This window comes from Pelodiscus sinensis, chromosome 15, assembly GCF_049634645.1.
Source record: "Pelodiscus sinensis isolate JC-2024 chromosome 15, ASM4963464v1, whole genome shotgun sequence".
Classification (NCBI taxonomy): domain Eukaryota; kingdom Metazoa; phylum Chordata; order Testudines; family Trionychidae; genus Pelodiscus; species Pelodiscus sinensis.
Genome location: NC_134725.1, coordinates 14,668,651 through 14,692,262, shown reverse-complemented (window position 1 = coordinate 14,692,262; position 23,612 = coordinate 14,668,651). Strand labels below are relative to the sequence as shown.

Below are 23,612 nucleotides of genomic sequence, written 5' to 3'. Positions count from 1 at the left end.
AGTAGGTCCCCATTAACTTACATCCAAGAGTTCTAAAATAGCTCACTGAGGAGCTCAACCATTAACGCTGACTTTTACTAAGTCTTGAAGTGCCAGGGAAGTTAAAGACGACTAAAAGAAAGCTCATGATATGCCATTATTTAAAAGGATAAATGGACCTGAGTATTGAAGGCATGATGGTCTGATGTTGATCCCATGATAAAAAAAATGGCTTGGCTGTTGCAGGACTCAATTAGTGAAAATTTCATGGAGGGCAACATGGGTTTATAGAAAATTGATCCTGTCAAACTATCTTGATATCTTTTTCAATGAGATTACAAGTCTGATTGATAAAGGTAAGAGTGTCAATGTGAAATTCTGACATTTGACTTGGTATCACTTGACGTTCTGATTAAAAATCCAGAAAGATCTAAAATAAGCATGGCACATATTAAACAGGTTAAAATTGAGCTTGACGGGTCTTAAAATGTAACTCTAAATGGGGAATCATTATTGGATGGATATGTTTCTAGTGGGGTCCCTTTTTATGAATGACCAAGAAGACAATCTATTTACTGATAAAGTTTGCAGATGGCATAAAAATTGGGGGAATGGTTAAAAAATAAAGAGGAGAGTTCACTGATACAGTGTGATCTGTATTGCTTGGTGATCTAGGTGCAAGCAAACAGTATGCATTTTAATATGGTTAAATGTAACTGCGTACATCTAGGAACTAAGAATGTAGGTGTACTTACAGGTTGGGAGACTCAATCCTGGGAAGCAGTGACTCTGGAAAAGACTTAGGGCTTATGGTGAATATCCAGCTGAACACAAGCACCCAGTGTAATGCTGTGACCAAAAAGGCTAGAGTAATGCTGGGCTGCATGAACATGGAAATCTCTAATATGAGTGTAGAGGCCATTTCGCCTCTGTATTTGGCATTGATGTGACCGCTGCTGGAATCCTGTGCTCAGATCTGGTGTTCAGAGTTTAAGATGGTTGAAAAACTGGAGTGGGTTTTGAGAAGAGTCACAAGAATTAGTAAAAGATTAGAAACCCTACCTTATAGGGACTCAAGAAGTTCCACCTATTTAGCTCAACAAAGAGGTGGGTAAGTGGTGACTTGATTACATCTGTACCTACATGAACAGGGACGGATGAGAGTTTTGCGGGACCCAGGGCTGCACAATTTCGTGGGGCCCCCCTTTGGAGAAAAAATAGAAAAAAGGCGTCAAATGCGCACATTGAAAGCTATTTTCATATTAAATGTGAATTGGGTAAATTTGATAAAAACTTAATGTAGTTGGATAATTTTTATTTTAATTATATTGTAAGTCATTCTTAAACACAATTCTGCATTAATAATTAAAAATTATCATTTGTATTTAAGTCTATTATAGCTGTCTAGCTCTTTTGGCAGCACATTCTTCAATGATGTCACTACAGTCCATTTCTTTACACAGGTCGTTTTCAATGGATATAATCGAAAGACCTACAAAAAACGCTCCTGGGTCACAGTAGATTCTCTTTGGCTGCCCATGGCTGGTATTTGCCAGGCAGCATTGGGTGTTCGGCAGCCAGGCAGCATTGGGACTTGTGGGGGCCAGGTGTAGTGTGGGTGTTGAGACTTGGGGGGGGAGGGGGCATGTGGGTGTTGAGACTTGTGGGGATGTGGGTGTTGGGACTTGGGGGGGCAGGCGGTGTTGGGGGGAGGCAGCATGTGGCTGTTGGGTGTTGAGGGGCCAGGCAGCATTAGGTGTTGGGATTTGGGGGGCAGGCAGCATATGGGTGTTGGGACTTAGGGGGCCAAGCAGCATATGGGTGCTGGGTTTAGGAGGCAGGCAGCAGGTAGGTGTGGGGGGGTAGGCAGGGTGTGGCCACGTGGAGGATGGCGCACAGATGGGCCATAGGGAGGACCAGCAGGCAGGGGTGTCTGACTCATCAGACAGGCCAAAATGACCATTTCAGCCTCTCAAACAGCTCCTGGCTGGGCAGGGGCAGCTGGCTACTCCCCCTGCTCCCAGGGACGTGTGTGTGTGGGGGGGGGGAGCTCTGTCTGTGGAGCTGGGTCGCGCTGCGCCCACGAGTGGGGGGAGGTGGGGATTGGCCGGGGGAGACGGGGTCTTCCTGGCGGGCGGGTCGCTCTGCCCCCGGGCGTGGTGGGAAAGGGGTCTGCGCTCCCCGTAGGGGAAAGATCGCGCCACCCCCAGCCTCTCTCTGGGCAGGGCAGGAGGGTGGAGGAGCGGGATACCCGGGCGCCATGGCCAGGCGTCGCCCTTCGCCTCCATGGCAATGAGCTGCTGCCGTGCACGCCACTGGCTAACGGAGCCGCTCGTGGACTCGCAGTGAAGGGCAGCAGCAGAGGAGGCTCCAGCAGATAAGGGCAGCAGCGGCAGATATACGGCAGGGCGAGCGGGGCTGGCGCGGGGCCTATTGAAACGTGGGGTCCAGGGCAGCTGCCCCACTCGCCTGCCCTATATCTGCCGATGTACATGGGGAACAAATATTTAAGAGAAACATTCACCATGAACTGTGGTAGATTCTCCATCATTGACAGTTTCTGAGTGACTCTCTTTGGCACAAACTCACGTGCACAAACAATGAAAGCTGTGACTAGGCTGCCAAATATGTCACAGGAGATATCTCACACAGGGTCTGCAGGGTAGAGCTTTGCCTGAGAGCAACACATGAGCAACTGCCCAGCACTTCCCTGTGAGTCTCAGAGGGGGAACCTACAGTTTAGTACTAGCAAGCTGCTTTGAACTGGTCTGATTGAAGGAAGCTGAGCTTGGATTGTTGCAGAAGCTCCCTTTTCAGCTTCTTCATCTTAGATGTCAAGTTTGGGCAAAGGAGGAACCAGGAGATTGTTGGAGGGTCATACTGGGAGACTAGGGACCAGACAGAATAACTGGCTGGCTCAGCTGCTCCCTTGTAGCTGTTTGCAGCTCCCAAGTGCTCTTGTACATGGGCTTGAAGCAGTGAGTTCAGTGCTCCCAGAGCAGTTACTGTAACAGGAAGTGGAAGCTGCAAGTGACATTTGGGCCACAGGTTGTAATAGTTCAGTTTAGTTCAGTGTCATCTTGGTAATGAAGGTCTGGGTCACTATCTTATGGTCTAACCCAGGGCTACCCACCATGTGGCACATGGCCCATTTGTTTGCAGTCCATGGTGCAGTTTGGGTTTACACGGGGTTCAACACACATGGCCTACGGGTGGGATCCTTTGAACATGGCCTCCACTAGGAACCCACTCCACAACAGCGAGTCAATATAATGGTCTTCTGTCGATATGTGTTTTAGTAGTTAAATTCCTGGACGGTCATTGCTCATTAAAAGTGCTGTCATATGGGTGGAAATTGGGTAAATATTGCATTTTATTAATATCCGCAGAACTGACGTAAAGGGGGCCTGCGTGTTGTGTAGTCTTGCCTTAATCTTTGTATTCATGCCCGTCAGTGTGAAGGAAGCTATTTGCATATATTTGAATATATATTTGCATGGATATGCAACCACATTTAAGTTGTGGCCCTCAGCATGTGCTGTGAATATCATTGTGGCTCTGAGGATTTCAAAGTTGAGTAGCCGTGTTCTACCCAAAAGTGACTGTCCCCTCTTATGATGTAGGGATTTAGAGGGCAGATCTACACAGCCATAACACCTACAGATAGCATGGGTCAGCAGACTTGGGTTTGGACTGTGGGGCTATAAAATTGCAGTGAAGACATTTGGGCCCAGGCTGGATCCCAAACACTGAGGGTATGTCTACATTACAAAGTTAGTTCGAACTAACGGACGTTAGTTCGAACTAACTTTCCTAGGCGCTACACTAGCGCTCCGTTAGTTCGAACTTAATTCGAATTAACGGAGCGCTTAGTTCGAACTAGGTAAACCTCATTTTACGAGGACTAACGCCTAGTTCGAACTAGCTAGTTCGAACTAAGGGCTGTGTAGCCCTTTAGTTCGAACTAGTGGGAGGCTAGCCCTCCCCAGGTTTCCCTGGTGGCCACTCTGGCCAACACCAGGGAAACTCTATGCCCCCCTCCTGGCCCCGGACCCCTTAAAGGGGCACGGGCTGGCTACGGTGCCCGTGCCAGGTGCAAGCCTGCCAGCACCCAGCTAGCAGACCCTGCACCTGGCATGGCACAGAGCCACCCACCCGATGCCCCCCAGCCCACCCCCTCTTGCCGGGACCAGGCTGGCGGCTCCCGGGAGCTTGCCCTGGACCGCAAGAGGCGGGCACCATCCTGGGCTAGTGCGGACATCGTGGACCTCGTCCACGATCTCCGCACTAGGCACAGGAAAGTGGCCGTCTAGGGCAGGAGAGCTGCCAGCCTGGCCACCCAGGAGCAGGTGTGCATGAAAATCAAAGGGGTCCACTGAGACCCCCGACCCTGAGCCCTGATCTTACAATGGCCGTCCTGGGTCAGACCAAAGGTCCATCTAGCCCAGTAGCCTGTCTGCCGACAGCGGCCAACCCTAGGGACCCTGGAGGGGATGGAGCGAAGACAGTGACCAAGCCATTTGTCTCGTGCCATCCCTCTCCAGCCTTCCACAAACTTTGGCCAGGGACACCACTCCTACCCTCTGGCTAATACCACTCCATGGACCCAACCTCCATGACTTGATCTCACTTCCCTTTAAACTCTTTTCTAGTTCTAGCCTTCACAGCCTCCTGCAGCAAGGAGTTCCGCAGGTTAACTATTTGCTTTGTCAAGAACAACAACTTTCTCTTACTAGTTTGAAGCCTGCTACCCAATCCTTTCCTTTGGTGTCCTCTAGTCCTTCTTTATGGGAACTCAGGAAGAACTTTTCTGAATGCACCCTCTCCACCCAACCCTTGCTTTTAGAGACCTCTATCCTGTCCCTCCTCCGTCTCCTCTTTTCTAAGCTGAAAAGTCCCAGTCCCTTTAGCCTCTCTTCATATGGGACCTGTTCCCAACCCCTGATCATTGTAGTTGCCCTTCCCTCTCCCAGCCTCTCTCTTCCCCTCTCCCACCTCCTTTTCCCAGTCTCCCCAAGTTTTGTTCAATAAAGACAGATTCCATTTTTGAACACAATTGTCCTTTATTTTGTACATCAAGAAGAGGGGCTAGGGAAGGGTAAGTGGAAGGAGGTGAGGGAGGAATGGGGTACGAGCCCCCGATGGGGAGGACTGGGCTGGCTCTGCGGGCTTCTGGGGGTGGAAGCTCTCCTGCAGCCCCCCGATTGCCCCCTCTCTCCAGATGGCAGCCTGCGGCAAGTGCAGCCGGGCTGATGGCCGAGTGCTGTGATGTGCCCAGTGTGGGTACTCCGGGCACTCCAAGCCAGAACTTCTTTGTAAGCGGGGAACCCCTTAGAACTGTGTGTCCGGGGTGGGGGTCGGGACCCTTTAAGCGCAGCCCTCGGCTAGCCTGAGACAGCATCTCCATGCTCTAAGTCCTCCTTTTATGCCCTGCCGGCACTGCTTCCGGCCATCCTTAAGCCCTGTTCAGAGTCCACTCAATGTGGACTTGCTAGTTCGAATTAGCAAAACGCTAATTCGAACTAGTTTTTAGTTCTAGACGCGTTAGTTCGAATTAGCTTAGTTCGAATTAACTAATTCGAACTAAGTTAGTTCGAACTAGCGCTGTAGTGTAGACGTACCCTGAGATCCTGTAAGGTTGAGGGCGGGGGGAGGGGGGTCTCAGAGACTGGGTTGCAGCCTAAGCCTCAGGATCTATGCTGCACATTTCTAGCTCCACATCCCAAGCCTTTGAGCCTGAGTCAACTGGTGTGAGACAGCTGCAGGTGTGTTATTGAAATGTAGACCCACCCGAGAGGCTCTCTCCATGGCAGCCAGAGCTCTCGCTTCACAGACAGAAAAGAGGGACCCTTTCCCCTTCCCGCTGGCAGACCAGAGCTGGTCAAGGAACAGGAGCATTGTATGGATCTGGGTGAGGTGAAGACATTTTGGCTCCCTGTGCTGGTATTGGACACCTGGATAGCCCAGTATTTGCGGCATGTGTCTGGTAAAAAAACCCACAGAAAATACCGGACATGTAAAATGTCCAGTATTTTCTGTTTTTCTCCAACGGAAGGCCATTTGGGACATTCTTCCCGTGCCATGTCTGGTGGGGGCAGGAAGAGTGTGTGGGAATTGAAAGGGGTTGTGACTTTTTTTTTTTTTGGTGCATTTTTTTTTTCCTCAACAACTTCTTTTCCCCCCGTCAACCAATTTTTTCCCCCACTATGTTCGGTATTTTTTGTGAAACTATTTGGCAACCCTAGTTCCACAAAGCACCAATATTTTGGTTTTGTGAAATTCTGGTAGAAATAAATGTATCTCTTTTTCAAAAGCAGGCATGCTGGAAACTAGATGCTTTGGTTTAGAAAGGATGTGATTGAGTTAGCCAATCGGAATGGGCCAGGCAGGAAAATGAGAACTCACTCTGGGTTTTGTTGGGAAAGGCACCAGATGGCATTTCTTCTGAAGGTTCCATTGACTATTTTTCATAATGGACATTTTTGAAGAAACAAAACCGGTATTGTAAATCCATTTTGAAATGGGAATGTGGGGTGATAAAGATTTCCAATGAAGAATGTGGCCCCACTGTCGCTGTGAGCCCCCAACCTTGCAGCACTTCAGACTTGTCTGGATGGGCCCTTTGCCAGCTCACTCATCAGCAGGATCCTATCTCCTGCAGATACATGGTGGTGTGTTCCATTCCATTGCACCAGCTGGGTCAGATGAGACTGCAGCATAGGTGTGAGGGATGGTCGCTTATTGAAAGCATCATCTCTTGCTAATCTTCTGACCAGCTTTATAGGCTACATCTACACTGCAAGGAAGTAGCACAGAGCCCAGGTCAAGGGACATAAGGGACAACGTTGGAAGCTCCTTCCCTGGAGATTTTAAAGAGGAGCCTGGACAGCTGGCTGTCTTGGATGTTTTTGACCCAACAAATCCTGCATCTTGACAGGGTGTTTGAAGACTCTTGCAGTCCCTTGTAGACCTGGGCTTGCGAGGCTTGCACTCTAGGGCTAAAATTAGCAATGTGTGTGTTCTTGCTTGGGCTAGAGCCTGTGATCTGAAACCCGGGGAAGGGAATGGTCTTGGAGCCTAGACCCCAACTCAAGCAGAAATGTGCACAGGCTGCTCTTTTTAGCTCATAAGGCAAGCCAAAGTCTGTTGACTCAGACTCTGAGACTCCCTGCGGCTGTGTTCTTTTGTTTGGTTTGTATTGTAGCCATCAGCACCCTGCATTGGACAGTCCTGGAGGAGGAGAATTGCCCCAAAATACTCTCCAAGGTGGGGGAGGGGAGGGGAACAGAACAGCCCAGGAGGGACTGCTCCAGCCCCTGTGAGGGCCAGGACTCGCAGCCAGTGATACTTGAGACATTTGTCTGCCTGCCTACTGGGTTTTAAAGTGGAGCCCTGGACTTTCTGGCTCATTCCAAGCCGTTGGGGTGGAGTGGCTCAGAGCTGTGGAACCCAGTTCTTTCCAGAAGAAGAGGAAGCCTTTGGCAGAGGGACCGAGGCACATGAGAATTGTAAACAGACTTGTGTGTTTTTCTTTGTGCAGCTTCTCTGGGTCTGTGTGCTGCCCAGGATGGAGGCAACAAGGCGTTGAGTGTTTGATAGGTAAGCACCAGCAAACCTTCTTTAGACACTGCTTCTTTCTCCTTCCTCAGAGCCACCTCTCCTCCCATCCCTGAAGGCCGTTCCCAGCACTACTGTATCTGAGTGCAGCTCTCCCAGCACCTGCCTGGCTCAGAACTCCATGTCCAGGTGGTTCCTTTGGGAGGTCCCTGCCTTTCCTTCCGTGGTCAGCGCTAACCCTGGGGCAAGACTGGGACCAGAAAACAGCAGATTTCTGCAGTGCAGTGCAGTGAGAGCACCCAGGGCGGCAGGCATATACCCTGACTCCTGTTGGCCAAGCGGCATTGCAACCAGGCAGGCTGGAGGTCAGTCTGTCCTGTGCTGGGTTCCCCTCAGACAGCTATTCACAGCTGACGTCCCTTCCCATTACAATGCCAGCTGCCTCCGTGAGACAGCAAAGTTCAGACATCAGTTCCAAAAGCAGTGTCTGGCTTTCCCTAGTCCCTGCCCTTCTGCCCTGATTTGGAGGTCTCTTTGCTGTTACTACTGACAGCTGTTTACATCCATAGCAAAGCCTTGTGAAGCTGAGCCAAGAGAGCCACGTACACTCAGGGGAAGAAGTCTACAGCAGTTTTTCCTGCATGAATCATTTTGAAGTGTTCCTCATTTAGGGTCCTTGTCACACACTTGGTTCTTCATTTGGGTCTTGGAGGAAGAATGGGCAGACCATTTACTCTGAATGCAAGTAGTCAGGGGTACTTTGGAGACAGTCCTTTCTGGCCCCGGGCACCTCCCCCGACTCTGGATCCACCATGTTTAGAATGTCATGGGAGTAAATCAAAGGGTTTCAGAGTGTACTTCACAGCCCCCCAGAAAGATGACGTAGCTAACCAGAGAGGCCTCGTCTCTGAGGTGGGGAAGGAAAAGAGAAGTGAAGGAGGGGGCATAGAGTCAGGAGGCGGAGAGAAGGAAAGGCTGTGTGGCTGGCAGGTGAAGAGCTTCAATGAATGTTGCTAGAGCTCTAATGCTTGATGTTTGGCCTGACCATGTCTGCAGCTAGTGGAATTAGCAAGTGATTGGAGTTTGGGGGTCTTACGAAGACCACTGTGGAAGGCAAGATCGTTAACATAAGGCACATTTTAGATACGGCAGGATAACAGTGGGCAATCCAAAGCATGCTCTTCATTACTGCAAAGAGAGCTGTGGCCAGGACTGCTCCAGGGCATAGTCATCGGAAGGTGCAGTTACAATCACCTATGTCAGTGGTTCTGAGCTCCAGGATAAACTCCCCCTGAGGGTTGACGCTTGGCTTTTAGCATCTCATAATAGAGGGCTTTGCCGAGTTCAGTTCTGCAGGAGTGTGTTGGGGATTGAGTGTTCTTGGAGCCTGCATTCCCAGAGTGCGACTGTGAAACGTTTTGGAGGCTATTTTAGGATTCCTGTATAACTTCCCGCAGCTCCAGCTGGCCCCAGTATCCCTGACTTCCTGTTGTGTGGTATGGCTCCTCGCTGCTCAGCGGCTGCGTGTTAGTGCTGGAGGAAAGGCTTCCTGCGTATGTGTGTTCTGTGCACAGCCTCATTCGAACACACCGTTCAGGCTGAGCATGTGTCATACAGCTCCAGGGAATTCAGAGGTTACAGTTCCTGCAGGAGAACTGAGTGAGCTCCTTTGCATCTCCTGCATATGCAGAGGTAATGATTGCATAAAAGCCGATACCTCAAAGTTTGCATTTAACACTAATAATAATTATAATAATACTTTGCATGTATTTAGTGCCTTTTTTGATGCTTTTTAAATGCTTCATGCATTGGGGGATTAATTAACCTCTTACTGTCTCCATCTGGAAGTCTCATACCAGCTCAGTGTCAGTCAGGAAGACAATGCAGGTTTCCTCAGCTCCAGGCCTGTTCTCACACTACCTCCTTCAGTGTGGTGTATATAATGCAGCTGTATCTTTGAGGGCTTTCAATAGTATCCATCACCATAGCATTTTGGAGCTTCCCAGTTCTAGAACAACCTGACCTCCAGAATGATTTCCACCCCCAGCCTCCCTACAGCTCTCTTGGGCTTTGCCTGGGACTTGTGAACTGTACTATTTATAGCTATTGATTGTGGGTGCAGATGCTGTTGCTGAGGTAGCTGGAAGCTGGTCTCTTGCTAGCTTTACAGATTGGGACCCAGGCTGTGGACTGGGAGCCAGTGGAAGGAGCTGATGTGTGCATGGCAGCCTAGCCCATTAAAGAGCTGTTACCCTCTGTTCAGGCTGCAACGCCTGCATTGCATCTGCACTCAACCCAATGCACAGCCTGCAGGTTACCACGGCCCGTGCGGGAGAAGGGTGGGGGTGGCTAGTGAGGCATACACAGACTAGAGAGCTCCCTGGTGTCATGCTGCACTGTTCTGCGAGGGTGGCTCAACTGCTCCTGCACCAGTGAGGTTCTACCCATATGGGTGAGCTGTGGCAGGGAAAGGGAGGGAGAGCTGCAGCCATGCCGCTGTGGGAGAACAGGAACTAGCACAGCATCAAGCAGGGTTGGGAGAGCACTGAACAGGCTGCCTGTGCTGCTTCCAGCCAGAGCTGTCCTCAGCCTCAGCCTAGCCCCGAGCAGGGCCACTACCTCCTTGTGGAAGGGCAGCCAACACGTTGCTGCTGGCTGTCAGGATGGAGGAGGAGGAGGAGGAGGAGGTTCTCCCCAGAGCAGAAGGATCAGAGTCAGCGTAGGCACGGAGCAGCCACCAGCAAGGGATATGGTTCCAGTTTGGTCCTGAAGAGTCTTTTGCTGACCCTTCCAGTTTTTGCTGGGGCCAAGTGGCAAAGGAGAGGTGCCTGACCCACACCCTGCCCCCTGGGCCATGCTCCAGCAGAGTCCATGTGGTGTGCTGTTGCCACGGTGATGGGAGCTCCATGAGAGGTGAGGCCTCCTGGAGGTTCATGTCTGTGACAAGGGAATCAGGCATCCTTCCTCTCCTTGGCCTGCAAATGCCCCCAGGAGTCTGAGTGGCTTCTCCCTGTGCTGCCAGCTGCTGTCTTAGCTGTGGCTGCCACAGGCTGCCTGCCTTGAGACGACGGCTGGCTGATTCTCCTTTTGCCATTTAGGTTTGTAACAGGACTGGCCCTTTCTACCTGTAGCTGCCATGTTCCATCCCAGGTTTTGCAGGAGACTTCCTCCCTTATGCTCTTGCAGCAATGCCGCTTACCCAGAGCCAGTGCAGGGCCTCCCTCACAACTTGATATCCTTCCCCGCACCCCCATCCCACAGACCTCCTGCCAGATGGCAGACAGCCATGGCACCCCCTTCTGGCAGGCAGCCAAGCCCTTGCTGTGGGGTTTAGCCATTGTCAGACTCTGTGGCAAGGAGAGGCTAAGGGGGAACAGCCCCCTTCTGTTTGACTGGAACCATACCAGACTGGACTTTTGCCTTCTCCCTCCACGGTGTCCTTCATCTTCTATCCAAAGTACCTGATTAGATGGCCAGAAGGCAGCAGTCCAAGATGCACTAATTGCTGTTCTGCTGCTGTATCCTGGCATTCAGGATCTCTCCCCTCCCCTCTCCACTCCACCAGGCATTTGCATGGATGTCAGTAACTTCCTGAGGGAGCTCTCTTGTTGGGAAGAAGAGCGATGGTGCTGCCTAGTGCCTGTTTTCCCAAAATGCTGGAGGATTTCCTCCCTTCCCTTCGCTAGCAGGCAGTGCTAAGCTCTGGCCTTGCCTTACCTTACCTTACCCTGCCCCTGGACAATGTCTCTTCCTTTCTCTCCGCAGCTGTGTGTGAGGGGAATTTCACCTGCAAGGAGAATGAGGTGTGCGTGAGACCCAGTGAGTGCCGCTGTCGCCATGGATACTTTGGGGCCAACTGTGACACCAGTGAGTATCAGGCATCTGTTGGAGTTGTGGCGCAGCAGCTCTTTCCTCTGTCCTGGCATCACCCCCTAGCAGTGACACAGTCCTGCCTAGCTCTGGGTCGTTAACCCTGGGTTAGTTCATAAGCAGTAAAGTCAGAGTGCAAAAGCTCTGCTCTGGCAGTGTTTCTGGCAAAAGAATCCAGGGAGCACAGGGTTAACTTACCATGCTGCATACCACACCAGAGATGTGAGTGTTTAATGGGGTGCTGGGCCTTTTGCATGTTGTGCTATGATTCGGAAAGTGCAGTAGGGAGTTTACTTGGAGTAGATACTCACTGACCCCTTTGCTGGGGTTCCAGGCTGAGGTGCTACAGGATGCTTTTAGGGGGGCTCCGCTGCAAATTGATTGGCTTGCTCCTTGGCTAGAAGATAACATTTCCTATCTGGCTTACATCTTCAAAGAGAAGAGAGAGTGGAGCAGAGAGGTCTCTGTAGACTCTGGGAGCCTGGGGTGGGTTCTGCAAGGACCATGCTAGTGTGTGGGTGATGGTCACACTGCTCCAGCTGCTTAGTTACATGCTTCTCTGAGTTACAAGCATTACGCTGGAGCCTCCACGGAGTCAGGTGGGCAAATTCTGTGCCCATAAGTGATCATCCCTACAAACCCATCCCTGGATCTGTCGGTGGCAGGGCTAGAAGTAGCTATTAGATAAAACTTTACCCTTCAGAATCCTTGCTCCCATTCCAGCAGTGCTGCTTTCCAAGGTGCAGGCTCACAACAGTTTTTGCAAATCTTCAGAACTGTGTTTTTTCCAAAACCAGTCTATTGGACACTTTGCATAGCAGGCTCACCTCCTCCAATGACTGTTCCCCTCCCCTCCCTTCCAATCCCCATCCCCACCTCTCTTCCTGGGCCTGATCTCAGTAGCAGAGAGGCACTGAATACAGAATGAAAACTCTGTTTGGAAATGACAGCATTCTCTAAGTGAACTACAGAGCAGAAGCAAAATATTCCTCGGAGGCAGAAGTGCCTGAGGCCTTCCCCCAAATTCCCTCCCCCCCATCTCCTTCAGGCTGGCACCAGGAATGGAAAGTTTCAAGCCACAAAGGGGATTTCTGGGAAAGCAAACTGAGATGTTGTAGCTGGCTGCGGAATAACAAGCTTCTCTTTTTTCTTGTGCGTACCCCAGATAAAACATGAGAGGAAGACATGACGTGACATTGTTGACCCCCACAGCCTCTTGGGAGGGGGGGTCTTCATTTTATTTACCTGCTTCAGGACTGAGCAAAGCCTGACATGCTGCAGTAAGAGAGAGATGTCTGGCAAACCTTGGGGAAAGGTTGGGGCCAAAACGTTTTTGTTCGTTTAGTGTGGCCAGGAAAGAAATACTAATGGGCCTGTCCTATTCCTCAAATCAGCTTCCATTGGATTCAGTCATGCCAGTGATGTTAAATAGGCTTTGATTCCTCCTTACTCCATTTATCCCTATGGAGCCAGCCTAGCCCAGGCCAGAGAAGAGGCAGCTGGAGTCTGGCAGCTGGCTATGTATTCTAACGTTGATGTACTTACATTGTGCTAGCACAGTTCAGCCTGCAGAGCCAGGAGGGCTGACAAGAATACCCCTTCACACATGACACTTGCATCCCATGGGACTTGCAGCACTTGCATAGACAAATCACGTCCACTGAACAAACTCAGTCTAACCTGGGAGACACAATGAACAGGGCACCTCATAGCCACATTTTTAAAGAGCTGAGAGGGGCCGGTCATTACAGGGTGCATTTATTGCTTTCTGAAAGAGAGGAGAAGGTGTGAATCAGAACCCAGAATCAGGAGAAAAGTCCATGTGTCTCAGAACCATCCCATGCTGACTTGCTCCTGGCGGTGGCTGTAGTTCTTAATCTGTTCTAGGGCGTGGCAGTGCATAGCCCTGGGCTTACCACATCAGTTATGAAAGTAACAAAATTGCACCTCTTTTGTTACAAGGAATAGCGAACACACCAGACTAAGGATGTTGAGTATCGGGTAATTGACTGATTGAATAGTTGATGCATTTTGCATTAACTATTCGATTAGTCAGTAGGGCGCCTCCGCCTATGAAGTGCAGCAAGTGTTGCTACACTTCAAAGGCAAAAGCACCGTGTGGGGCCCAGGATCAGCTGGGGACTCCCCCACTGACGCTGGACTCTGTGTGGCACTGACACTTAAAAATACCATGAGGAATCTGATGCCAGGCTCCCCGTGGTGGCGGTGCACAGAGCCCTGGGACAGGTGGGGATTCCTCAGCTGATCCTAGGCTCCATGTGGCGCTGCCACTTTGAAATGCCACATGCAGCCTGGGGACACCCCAGTTGGCCTTGAGCTGCATGTGGCTTCTTAAAGCGGCAGTGCTGCATGATGCCCTGGGTCTGGCCCCAGGCTTCAAGCTATCCTGCTGCTTTGAAGTACCTCCACTTCTTCCTCCCTCATTTAGGAAAAGGGCTGAGGCCGCAAGAGGAGAGAAGCAACTAGCTGCCTATCCTGTCGACTATCTGATAAGCATTTGCCACTGGTCCTTCACATGCCTACACCAGATCTCTCTCTCTGCTACCTCCTTATCTAGGCAGGCCATCTCCTCCACACCCCCAGGTAGCTGGAGATCAGACTCCCTCTCAGGCATAGGAGAAGGTGTGCTCAATTGATGGACCAGAGATTGCTTTTATGATGAAGCTACATGTGCAAGATGAAGCAGCTAAGCAGTAAGGAGGATAGAAATCATCCAGCACAACAAACATGTTCTCCTAAAAATAGTAACAAACGTCTACCAAGGGGAAAAGGCCCTTTGCAGTGGGAGAAGGGCAGTGAGAGCGCAGGCTTCGCCTGGAAGCCCCTGAGGTCAGCCAGATGGCTCCAGGAATTGTTGCTTTTGGAATCTGCACCAGGGCTGGGCCTCAGCCCTTTTTCCTGGGGCCTGCCCAGGCCTATGGTTTACAGGGTGCTTTTAGGGTTTTCTGCTGAAAATTGTTTGGCTTTCTCTTTCGTTGGGAGTTTACATAGTTTCCAAACGTACACAGCTAGAGGTGCTGGCAGGGCTGCAGCTGCTTGTCTTCCTGGCCCTCTCTTCTTAGAATTCCATGTTTAGTGGCAGCCGGTGGGCACTGTAGGCTCTCGTGGGTCACTTAACTTGCTGGGGAAGAGCAATGTGCAGATGCAAAGCCAGTGCGCCATGTGCTGGGGAATTGCGTCTGCCAACAATGCACAGTTGCTGTTACTGACTGACATTCAAATACCCTGCACAACTCTTGGCATTGAACCAGGGCTATATCAGTCAGCATATGAGTGTGCTGGAGGGGGCTCCTTGAAACTTCGGTGGGGTGTGAGTGTGCATGTGTGTGTGCAGTCCTCTAAGGAGTTGCAGCTTGTATTTGAGCTGGGAAGATGGTGGCAGAAGGAGCCTGGTGACTGATCCAGGAACCCCTGCTCTCTCATCTTGGGTTTGGTGGCTGCTCAGCATGTGTTGGCATGTTGCTTGTTTTGCAGAATGTCCCCGCCAGTTCTGGGGTCCCGACTGCAAGGAAATGTGCAGCTGCCACCCCAATGGCCAGTGCGAGGATGTCACAGGCCAGTGCACATGCAACCCCAATCGCTGGGGGCCCAAATGTGAGAACGCCTGTCTCTGCAAGCATGGCAAATGTGACCAGAAGACGGGCAAGTGCACCTGTGAGCCCAATTGGTGGGGTCCCCAGTGCTCCAGCTCTTGCTACTGCAGTCTCAACTCCCAGTGTGACCAGCAGACAGGCACGTGCGTCTGCCAGCCTGGCTGGTGGGGCCGGGGTTGCAACAACCAGTGCTCCTGCAACAATTCGCCGTGTGAGCAGTTCACTGGGCGCTGCCAGTGCCGGGAGCGAATGTTTGGCCCGCGCTGTGACCGCTACTGTCAGTGCTACAAGGGGAAGTGTAACCAGGTGGATGGAACCTGCACCTGTGAGCCGGGCTATCGGGGCAAGTACTGCCGGGAGCCCTGCCCAGCTGGCTTCTATGGACAAGGCTGCAGGAAGCGGTAAGTGTGCAGGGCCTTGGGTAGGTATGGGCCCCCATTCTGCACTTGGCTCTGGCCTTCCAGTGCTCTTGCAAGTTGAATGCAGTCCCTGCTGCACTTGCCTTGTGCAATCATGGCTTGGTCTAAGAGCCAGTGATCCTGATGACAGTGGGATGGAGGAAGGGAGCCAAGACGAGTAAGGCGATGTTCAAATGATGGGTTGTGTCAAATGTTCTGAGTTGGGGGTCAAATTACAAAGCGTCAATATAGGCAAATAATGCAAGGATGTAGGGGCAGGATTAGAAAGGCGAACACACAAAACAAGCTCAGTCTAGTTGGATAACTAGCTGGATAACCATTCTGAGAGAGCAGTTATTAATGTTCCACAGTCGTGCTACAAGGGCATAACAAGTGGGGTTCCACAGGGTTCAGTTTTGGGACCGGCTCTGTTCAATAGCTTCATCAATGGTTTAGACATTGGCATAGAGTGAACAAACTGGAGAAATGGTCTGAAGTAAATAAGATGAAGTTTAATAAGGACAAATGCAAAGTATTCCACTTAGGAAGGATCAATCCATTTCACAGATACAGAATGGGAAACAACTGTCAAGGAAGGAGTACTGTAGAAAGGGATCTAGGGGTCACAGTGGACCACAAGCTAAATATGAGTCAATAGTGTGACACTGTTACAAAAAAAGCAAATATTTCTGGGGTGCATTTAACAGGGCTGTTGTGAGCGAGACACAAAAAGTCATTCTTCCACTCTACTCTGCACTGATTAGTCCTCAATTGGAGTATTGTGTCCAGTTTTCGGTACCACATTTCAAGAAAGATGTGGAGAAATTGAAGAAAATCCAGAGAAGAGCAATAAAAATGATTCAAGGTCTAGAAAACTTGACCTATGAGGGAAGGATGAAAGAATTGGGTTTGTTTAGTTTAGAAAACAGAAGACTGGGGGGGGATATGATAGATGTTTAAATATCTAAAAAGGTGTTATAAGGAGGAGAGAGAAAAATTGTTCTCCTTGACCTCTGATGATAGGACAAGGAATGGGCTTAAACTGCAGCAAGGGAGGTTTAGGTTGGACATTAGGAAAAACTTCTACCTGTCAGGGTGGAGAAACACTAGAATAATTGCCTAGGGAGGTTGTAGAATCTCCATCACTGGAGATATTTAAGAGCAGGTTAGACAGACACTTGTAAGGGATAATTTAGATTAGGGCTACTCAACACGCAGCCTGAGGCCTGTTTATTTGCAGCCCCCGGCCTGTTTATCTGTGGCCCATGGTGCTGTTTGGGTTTACATGGGGCTTAACATGTGGCCCACAGATTGGAGCCAAAACAAAAAAGTAATCAATATAATGGTCTTCTGTTGATGTGCATTTTAGTAGTTAAATTCCTGGACTGTCATTGCTCATTGACGGTATGTCTACACTACAAAGTTAATTCGAACTAACGAATGTTAGTTCGAATTAACTTTGATAGGCGCTACACCAGCGCTCCGCTAGTTCGAACTTAATTCGAACTAGCGGAGCGCTTAGTTCGAACTAGGTAAACCTCATTCTACGAGGACTAAGCCTAGTTCGAACTTACTAGTTCGAATTAAGGGGTGTGTAGCCCCTTAATTCGAACTAGTGGGAGGCTAGCCCTCCCCAGCTTTCCCTGGTGGCCACTCTGGCCAACACCAGGAAAACTCTATTGCCCTCTTCTCGACCCTGGACCCCTTAAAGGGGCACAGGCTGGCTACAGTGCCTGTGCCAGGTGCAAGCCTGCAAGCACCCAGCTAGCAGACCCTGCACCTGGCACGGCTCGAGCCAGCCACCCGATGCCCCCCAGCCCTCCCCCTCTTCCCGGGACCAGGCTGGCAGCTCCCGGGAGCTTGCCTGGGACCGCAAGAGGCGGGCACCCGCCTGGTCTAGTGCGGACATCGTGGACCTCGTCCACGACCTCCGCACTAGGCACAGGAAAGTGGCCGTCTAGGGCAGGAGAGCTGCCAGCCTGGCCACCCAGGAGCAGGTGTGCATGAAAATCCAGGTGGTCCACTGAGACCCCCGACCCTGAGCCCTGAGCTTACAATGGCCGTACTGGGTCAGACCAAAGGTCCATCTAGCCCAGTAGCCTGTCTGCCGACAGCGGCCAACCCTAGGGATCCTGGAGGGGATGGACCGACGACAGTGACCAAGCCATTTGTCCTGTGCCATCCCTCTCCAGCCTTCCACAAACTTTGGGCAGGGACACTACTCCTACCCCCTGGCTAATACCACTCCATGGACCCAACCTCCATCACTTTATCTCACTTCTCTTTAAACTCTGATCTAGTTCTAGCCTTCACAGCCTCCTGCAGCAAGGAGTTCCACAGGTTGACTCTTTGCTTTGTGAAGAACAACTTTCTGTTATTCATTTGAAGCCTGCTACCCATTCCTTTCCTTTGGTGTCCTCTAGTCCTTCTATTATGGGAACTAATGAAGAACTTTTCTTGATGCACCCTCTCCACCCCACTCATGCTTTTATAGACCTCTATCCTATCCCCCCTCAGTCTCCTCTTAAAGTCCCAGTCTGTTTAGCCTCTCTTCATATGGGACCTCTTCCAAACCTCTGATCATATTAGTTGCCCTCCCCTCTCCCACCTTCTCTCTTCCCCTCTCCCACCTCCTTTTCCCAGTCTCCCCGAGTTTTCTTCAATAAAGAGAGTTTCTATTTTTGACCACACGTTTTCTTTATTTTGTACATCAGGAAGGGGAGCTAAAGAAGGGTAAGTGGAAGGAGGTGAGGGAGGAATGGGGAACGAGCCCCCGATGGGGACGACTGAGCTGGCTCTGCGGGATTCTGGGGGTGGAAGCTCTCCTGCAGCCCCCCAATTGCTCCCTCTCCCCAGATGGCAGCCTGCGGCAAGTGCAGCCGCTCTGATGGTCTAGTGCTGTGATGTGCCCATCACTCAGGGCACTCCAAGCCAGGACTGCTTTGCAAGCGGGGCACCCCTGAGAACTGTCTGTCCGGGGTGGGGGTGGGGTCCCTTTAAGCACAGCCCGCGGCTAGCCTGAGGCAGCAGCTCCACGCTCTAAGTCCTCCTCTGATGCCCTGCCGGCACTGCTTCCGGCCATCCTTAACCTCGGTTCAGGGTCCACTCTGTGTGGACATGCTAGTTCGAATTAGCAAAATGCTAATTTGAACTAGTTTTTAAGTCTAGCTGCGCTAATTCGAATTAGCTTAGTTCGAATTAACTAATTTGAACTAAGTTAGTTCAAATTAGCGTTGTAGTGTAGACATACCCTAAAAGTGTTGTCATATGGGTGGAAATGCGGTAAATCTTGCATTTTATTAATATCAGCAGAACTGACTTAAATGGGGCCTCTTTGTTTTGTAGTCTTGCCTTAAACTTTGTATTGATGCCCATCAGGGTGAAAGAAGCTATTTGCATAAATATGCTACCACACTTAAGTTGCGGCCCTCGGCATGTGCTGTGAGCATCATTGTGGCCCCCGGGGCTTCCAAAGTTGAGTAGTCCTGGTCTAGATGGTGTTTGGTTCTACCATGGGGACAGGAGACTGGACTTGATAGTTTCTCAAGGTCCCTTCTAGTGCTCTATGATTGAATTAGTGATTGATTCTATGTGTCTGTAGATGTGGGCAATGCAAAGGGCTGCAGCCCTGCACCATTGTGGATGGCCGCTGCCTGGCCTGTGAAGCTGGCTGGAATGGCACCAAGTGCGATCAGGCTTGCTTGTCGGGCTTCTACGGAGATGGCTGTGAGAAAATCTGCCCCCTGTGCAAAGACGGCCACACCTGCAACCACATCAATGGCAAGTGCTCACACTGCAATCCCGGCTGGATAGGAGACAGGTGAGTGGAGGCTGGGAGGCTGCTTTGTGACAATCCGGACTGCATGCTCTTGTGCTCTTCTGTTGGCCAAAGTGGCGCAGGCTACACAGGACATTTGGGCACTACTTATATTAGACCCATAGTCCCCTGACACCTGTCCTTTGCCTTAACCACTAGGTAATGCTTTCCTCTGAAAGCCCTCTTCTAGGGGCGGCTCTCTCCTCCTCCCAACGGCATCCAACACGCTGGCACCTTCTGTAGCGCTCAGTCAGCATGCCCCAATCCTGTCACGGAGCCACCCTGCTGGAGACTCTGGTCAGTCATACACGGACGTTGTCCTGGCCAGTGTGATTGTTCTGGCCCTCACCAGCTTCTTGCAAGGGCAGGGAGTGCAAAAGGTTTCCTACAGTCCCTGAAAGCCACCAACCTCACCCGTTTGCTCCCCGCTCCCAGGTGTGAGCCCATGGGACACAGAACCCAAGGGAGATGCATGTAGCTCCAAGAGGAGCACACAGCACAGGTTGCAACATCGGAGACCAGTAGAACAGAAACTCCTCACAAAACCATGTCTCTGTTGCCCATAGCATGTTCCTCCTACAATGGAGCCTGGCCTACTTCAGCCTGCAGTGAAACAGAGCCCTAGCGCCCTCAGCCAGACACTCTGATTGACCAAGAGAGAGAATGGCAGCCCCTTCCTCTATGCCCAGAAGTTGCCTGCAGAGGACAGAGCTGTGGCCTCTTGCCTGGCATTGCAGAGGCTGTGGTGAGCATTGCCTAGCTCTGGTGACTCACTACTCCAGGGCAGTGCTCACCCCTGGGGCTGTCCCAGCCTGCTGCAGTGTACCCAGTGCTTGCTGCTATGCTGAAGCAGGTGGCAGCTCTGGGCAGTGATGTGGAGATGGGAGGATGCTCAGACAGACCCTCTTTTTCATCCCGTGTTGTCACTTCTGGAGTTTACCAGGAGTTTGTAAGCCCAGCAAATGGAAGGATTGTTAGCAGGGCAATGAGCTCACCGGATTGTTGTCTGTCCAGATGGATTACTCTCTATCATGTTGGCAGGATATAAGAACATGAGAATGGCCATATAGGGTCAGACCAAAGGTCCATCTACCCGTTGTCCTATCTGCTGGCAGTGGCCAATGCCCGTGCCCCAGAGGGAGTGAACAGAACAGAAAGTCATCAAGTGATCCCTCTCCTTTCACCCATTCCAAACTTCTGGCAAAAGAGGCTAGGGACCCCATTCCTACCCATCCTGGTTAAGAGCCATTGATGGACCTAACCGCCTTGAATTTATCTAGCTCTTGTTTTAACCTGTGGTGTCCTGTCGCAGCTCTAATCCTGGCAGAAAGTGCCATACTAGTAGCTCCTGCTCTATGTTCTGTCCACAGGCATTTATTGCTCATCTTGGGTTCCAGATAGAACCCAGTCTAAAAGCAAAGTGTGGCTAGTGGCCTGTAAAGACTAAGGATGTTAAGAACTAATGGACTAGTCGACTATCCAATAAGCAAGGGTATGTCTACACTACCACCCTAGTTCGAACTAGGGTGGTAGTGTAGGCAACCGGAGTTGCAAATGAAGCCCGGGATTTGAATTTCCCGGGCTTCATTTGCATAAAGCCAGGCGCCGCCATTTTTAAATGTCCGCTAGTGCAGACTCCGTGCCGCGCAGCTACACGCGGCACGGAATCCGCACTAGTGGACATTTAAAAATGGCGGCGCCCGGCTTTATGCAAATGAAGCCCGGGAAATTCAAATCCTGGGCTTCATTTGCAACTCCGGTTGCCTACACTACCACCCTAGTTCGAACTAGGGTGGTAGTGTAGACATACCCCAAATGCTTATCGGATAGTCAGTCGAATAGTCAACTAGTTGCTTCCCTCCTCCCTCTTACTGCCGAAGAGGCATTCAAAGGGGCAGTGCCCTGGAGTCCAGGGTCAGCTGGGGACTCCTCAACTGACCCAGGTTCCTTGCAGCACCTCCCCAAAAGGATCCCGGTTTCCACAGCAATGCTTCATGGAGCCTGGGATCAGGTGGGGAGTCCTCAGCTGACTCCGGACTCTCCGGTGCTGTGCCTTTGAAACACTGAGGTGGCATTTCAAACGGGCAGCCACCATACCACTGATCCTGGGATCAGCTGTGCGATGGCTGCCTCTTTGAAACACTGAAGGGATGTTCAAAGAGGCAGTGCCGCACAGCTGATCCACGGATCAGCTGTGCAGCGGCTGCCCCTTTGAAATGCCACCTCAGTGTTTCAAAGAGGCAGCACCGTGGAGCCTCCCCAGCTGATCCCGGGCTCTGTGCGGCATTTCAGTGGAACCCGGGATCAGCTGGGGAGTCCCCAGCTGACCCTGGGTTCTGGGGGAAGTGCTGGGTTCTGGGGGAAGTGCTGGGTCAGTTGGGGAGTCCCCCACTGACCCTGGTCTCCATGGCTTTGAAATACACAAGAGTCCCCACTGGGGACTCTTGAACATTTCAAAGCTGGCACGCACGTGCAGCCCAGAGTCAGCGGGACTTCCCGCTCGCTCCGGGTAGCACACGTAGTTCTGCATTCCTCCTTTGAAATGTACAAGAGCTCCATCAGGGGCTCTTGTACGTTTCAAAGGAGGAATGCAGACGTGCCTATCGACTAGTCGAGTAGTTGATGGAAATTTAACATCCTTAGTAGGGACATCCCAGGGGCCAGGTCTCAGAGCAAAGCATCCCAGGGTTTGGTCTTGGAGCAGGAGCAAATGGGGATGTTCCAGAGGAAGGGGAGGGGGGCTAGTCTTGAAGCCAAGTTTGTGCAGTGGCCAGTGGAGCTGTCCCAGGGGAGCCAGGCTGATGGTGGAGAAAGATGTCTCAGGTTAGTGAGATGAAAAGAGGAGAATGGACCAGGGTGGTGGCGGAGGCCCTGCTGACTCATGTCTGTGCTTTGGGGGCCACCTGACTTTTGACCATCCTGTCCCGGGGAGGCGGGACTTGAACGCACAACCCTGTCCTCCCCAGGTGAGCACCCTGTCCCCTAGGCCACACAGGATTCTGCCTCACCACCTTACTCTCTGCTGCAAACCCAGTTTCCCCTTGCCAGATATGCTGTAATCCAGTGGCAAGGGTGTCAGTGCAGCACTAACCCTGCCTCTCCAATGGCCACAGTTCCCGCCAGTGATCATGGCATCCGCACTCACGATCTGGAGCTCCCAGAGTGTTTGTGGTGACTCTGTTGTTTGAATCCTCTCTAGGACTGCACCAAGGGCCTAGAAAGGGCTCCATATGCTGTAAGAGGCAGCAGAATTTTTCTTCGTGTTTCCTATGTACCTAGTGGAAAATGGCCTGGCAGCTCCCTGCACCTAAATCCAGTCTTTGTACCTGCTGGCCTCTCCACTTGGGACAGGGAGGGACCACACCAGAGCAGTGGCTTTCCAGCACACAAATATGTTTATATGGTGTGTCCGGCACCCCCACAAAGCTGCCTGATGCTGCCAGAGTAGTTATGCCTGCACCCAGAGAGGGATTTCCTCTTGTCCTCTTCCTGTAACCTGCTCCTTTGGCCTTTTCCTAGGTGTGAAGCGAAATGTCGCAATGGGACGTATGGCGAGAATTGCGCCTTTGTGTGCAGTGACTGCTTCAATGGAGAATGCCACTTTGAGACGGGCAGATGCCTCTGCCGGGCAGGCTCTCACGGCACCTAGTAAGTGACTCTTGTGTCTTGTTCCCTGTGCAGCTGGTACTCCGGTTGCACAGGCTGCTGTGGCCATTGCAGAGCTGTCTGGATACACAAACATGGATTTGGGCACATGGGTAGGATCCCCAAGAGAGGAGGATGGAGGGAAGAGCCCAGAAAAGTAAGGTAATAATCAGAGCTTACTTTGTAATGAAAGAGGAGCCAGAGCTCAAGCAATTTACTTTAATAACTGACATGTCAATCCCAAAGGCGCTAGGTCTCTGAACTGCCACACCTAGAGCCCTAGCATGTCCCAGCAGAAAATAAGCACCGACAGCATCCCCTAAATAATCTCTTTGGAGCCTGAAAGAATGCATAGTGCTTGGAGGTGGAGCCAATTGATTACTGTTTGTTTTTGTCCGAGCTGGGGTTGCAATTGAGGGGGGCTTCACATGTCTCAGATCAAGTGACCGCTCAATTATTAGTGCAAAGTTATCCTTATTTCTTCATTCCTGCCTTCACCTGCATCGACCCTATCAATGAAAATATTGTGGGCATTGGGTCTGTTTCCTACTTTCAGTTGCAGTACTGTCTTTTTGAATTTTCATCAATCACCCCTTTCAGGCTGCCCAGTGTTCATCCAGACTCTCAAGCAGAATTTTCTGAAGAATACACCTGAATTTTGTGAGATATTTTGCTTTTGCTATTATGCTGGTTTTCACTGTCAGATCCCCAAATAGAGGGACAAGCTGAATA

At 51.1% G+C, this 23,612-nt stretch overlaps 1 protein-coding gene across 3 annotated transcripts in view; it reads left to right on the top strand.

Annotated features, from left to right (window-relative positions):
* The window catches only part of SCARF2 (scavenger receptor class F member 2), a 98,658-nt gene that overhangs the window by 16,759 nt on the left and 58,287 nt on the right, over nucleotides 1–23,612 (top strand). For 2 of the 3 annotated variants that reach the window (XM_075898218.1, XM_075898217.1), the window contains exons 2-6: nucleotides 7,520–7,578; nucleotides 11,302–11,403; nucleotides 14,902–15,421; nucleotides 19,020–19,238; nucleotides 22,755–22,883. In XM_075898218.1, the coding sequence (XP_075754333.1) occupies nucleotides 7,520–7,578; nucleotides 11,302–11,403; nucleotides 14,902–15,421; nucleotides 19,020–19,238; nucleotides 22,755–22,883 (1,029 nt within the window). Of the gene's footprint in view, nucleotides 1–7,519; nucleotides 7,579–8,993; nucleotides 9,229–11,301; nucleotides 11,404–14,901; nucleotides 15,422–19,019; nucleotides 19,239–22,754; nucleotides 22,884–23,612 lie in introns of all 3 variants that reach the window. The other variant, XM_075898219.1, reaches the window with a different exon arrangement.